A 2,536-nucleotide genomic window follows, 5' to 3' on the forward strand; every position below is an offset into this window, starting at 1 on the left:
GGGCCGCCATCACGCCGCCGTGCGGCGATGTCTTTACGGATAAGCAGCGGAAATGCACGGAGGCGTGATGGCGGCAGCTGGCAAACGCGCCAGTACGGTTTAATCGCTGACAACGCTTACGATAAGCATCTTCAGTTAACTGCCCGGTAGTGCATGTGGCCTAGCGCAGTTGTATGCATACTGCACGCATTTAATAGGCGATAACCCAAACGCGCCGCGCCGCCATTCATTCTGCCTCTTTGTGCAAGACCGCTAAGTGTGCCGCACAGACGCGTTGCCTTCACGGACGAAACCAGCTCGCCATTGCCACGCCCGTATGTGGTCGGGAACTAAGTGTGCATCACGAACACTTTCATGATAAATGCATGCGTACGATACAGCAACAGTACAGTGACGGTGTCAGCTTAGTTGGCGATGTGCTGCACACAACCAGAAACGATCGGCTTCGCACGGCAGCAAATGCTGCGTATCGTCGGAGATTTGGCAATGTGTGTATGCATCATTTACGTGCGCACACGCTTAGGGGAAAGCCGGACAAGTCGTCCGCTCTCCCGCCATAGTCTTTGTGTTCCATGTCATCGTTTACAAACGCTCCATGCGAGAGAGCCGTAATCTATCCCGCGCTTTGCTGGTATCAGCAGCGCTCATCACGAGATGCAAAGTTGCAAGTGGCGGTTGGCACGCAGTTAAGCGCGGTTTGCGGCAGGTACCGAATGACATGTCTCGCTTGAAGACAACGACGATGAAGTGCGCGCGCGACTACACTGGCGCTGTGGCACGAGCGTGATTCTGGCGTCGAACGTTAGCCATTTCGTGACTCCAACGCCTAAGCTGCGCTTTTTAAAGTGTTCATGTTTCCTTTGTAAAATAAATCGTCGTACAGCCACAAGTGGCTGTACAGACGTAACAGTTGGCGACGAGGAAGACTCTGGACTCACCGGCACTTCACCGACGTCAAGGAACAGAACGAGATGGCGACGCCTGACTTAGGTCGGCTACCCGAATTCAGCGGCAGCTCCGGCTCCTGGAGATCCTGGTATGGGAGGCTACAGTTCTTCTTCGAGGCTAACGACATTACGGACGCTTCCAAGAAACGTGCTCATCTGCTAACGTTATGCGGGGAACAGACTTACGACGACGTCTGCGCCCTCGTTCAACCCAAGCAGCCCAACCAAGTGAGCTACGATGACATAGTCGAGATGCTCAAGGTGCACTTTGATCCACAGCCGTCTGAGGTCTTCTGCAGGGCACGCTTCCAACGTCGTGACCAATGGCATGACGAAACGGTCAGTGATTACGTAACAGCGCTCAAGAAGCTAGCAGCAGATTGCAATTTTAGAACAAGCGTAGACGCTGCGGCGAATCCAACAATGCTGCCTCTTGATGTAATGCTGCGTGATCGTTTCGTTTGCGGTCTTCGGAACGAGCAGGTCCAGCAACGGCTGTTCGCAGAAAAGGACTTGACATTCAAGAGAGCCTTTGACATTGCACTGCGAGCTGAAAACGCCGTCGAAGATCAGAAAAACGTGAAAACGGAATTCAAAGAGATTCACGAAGCCTGCACAAGTATCGGCAAGACAGAAAATCAACGTCACTCGAGTGCCTCTGCCCGAAAGAAGAAACAACACTGTTGGCGTTGTGACGCGCAGCATAGCCCGGACACTTGCAAGTTTCAGACAGCTTCCTGCAACTACTGCAAGAAACGCGGACACATTGAAAAGGCCTGCCTGAAAAAGCGGAAAGAGGCAAGAAGAAACAAGAACAACAACATCGAATATCCCCGACAAGTAACTTCGACAGTGGCCTCAGCACCAGTCACGACTCCAGAGGATTCACCAGACGCGGCACTTTACGAGCTCAACACCTTAATCGACGCGTCCAGCACGCAGAAGGTCATGACTCAACTACGCATACATGGCAAGACCTTGGAGTTTGAAGTCGACTCGGGTGCAGCCTGCACACTCATCAGTGAGGCCACGTTCAAAGCCACGTGGACAGATGACCCACCACAGCTTCAAACGGACAACATTCTCCTACGCACATGGTCAGGCCAGTCCCTCCGAGTTCTCGGATGTGCAACGGTGGATGTAGAGCACAAGAAAAGGAACTTCACATTACCGCTTGTTGTCATCAAAGGAGCAGGTTGTAACCTCCTCGGACGAAACTGGTTTCCTCATCTGGGTATACAGATCACGGGCATCAATGACATATCAGACGACAAACTTGTTTCGAAGCTTCTAGACAAGTACCAGTCTGTGTTCGACGAGGACATCTCAGGACACGTCGGTCCTGCGCTACAACTTGAACTCTTGGAAGGAGCGAAACCAAAGTTCCTAAAAGCACGACCAGTTCCTTTCGCACTGCGGTCAGCTGTAGAAGCTGAATTGGATCGACTGCAAAGTCAAGGCATAATCGAGCCTGCGCAGCATTCGGATTGGGCAACGCCTCTCGTACTTGTTCGAAAGAAAAACGGCTCGTTGCGAATATGCGGCGACTACCGTTGCACAGTGAACCAGGTATCGAAGAAGGCAGACTA

The 2,536-nt window shown here is 52.3% G+C and overlaps 1 protein-coding gene across 1 annotated transcript; it reads left to right on the plus strand.

The window, feature by feature from the left end:
• Positions 1 to 971: 971 nt before the first annotated feature.
• On the plus strand, positions 972 to 2,282 carry LOC119378376 (uncharacterized; the record flags this gene model as incomplete). The annotated part of the gene is made up of 1 exon (XM_037647539.1): positions 972 to 2,282. A coding segment is annotated over exon 1 (1,311 nt), but the record flags the coding sequence as incomplete, so codon positions are not given.
• Between the last annotated feature and the right edge of the window lie 254 nt (positions 2,283 to 2,536).

This window comes from Rhipicephalus sanguineus, unplaced genomic scaffold (assembly GCF_013339695.2).
Source record: "Rhipicephalus sanguineus isolate Rsan-2018 unplaced genomic scaffold, BIME_Rsan_1.4 Seq8095, whole genome shotgun sequence".
NCBI classification, from domain to species: Eukaryota; Metazoa; Arthropoda; class Arachnida; order Ixodida; family Ixodidae; genus Rhipicephalus; species Rhipicephalus sanguineus.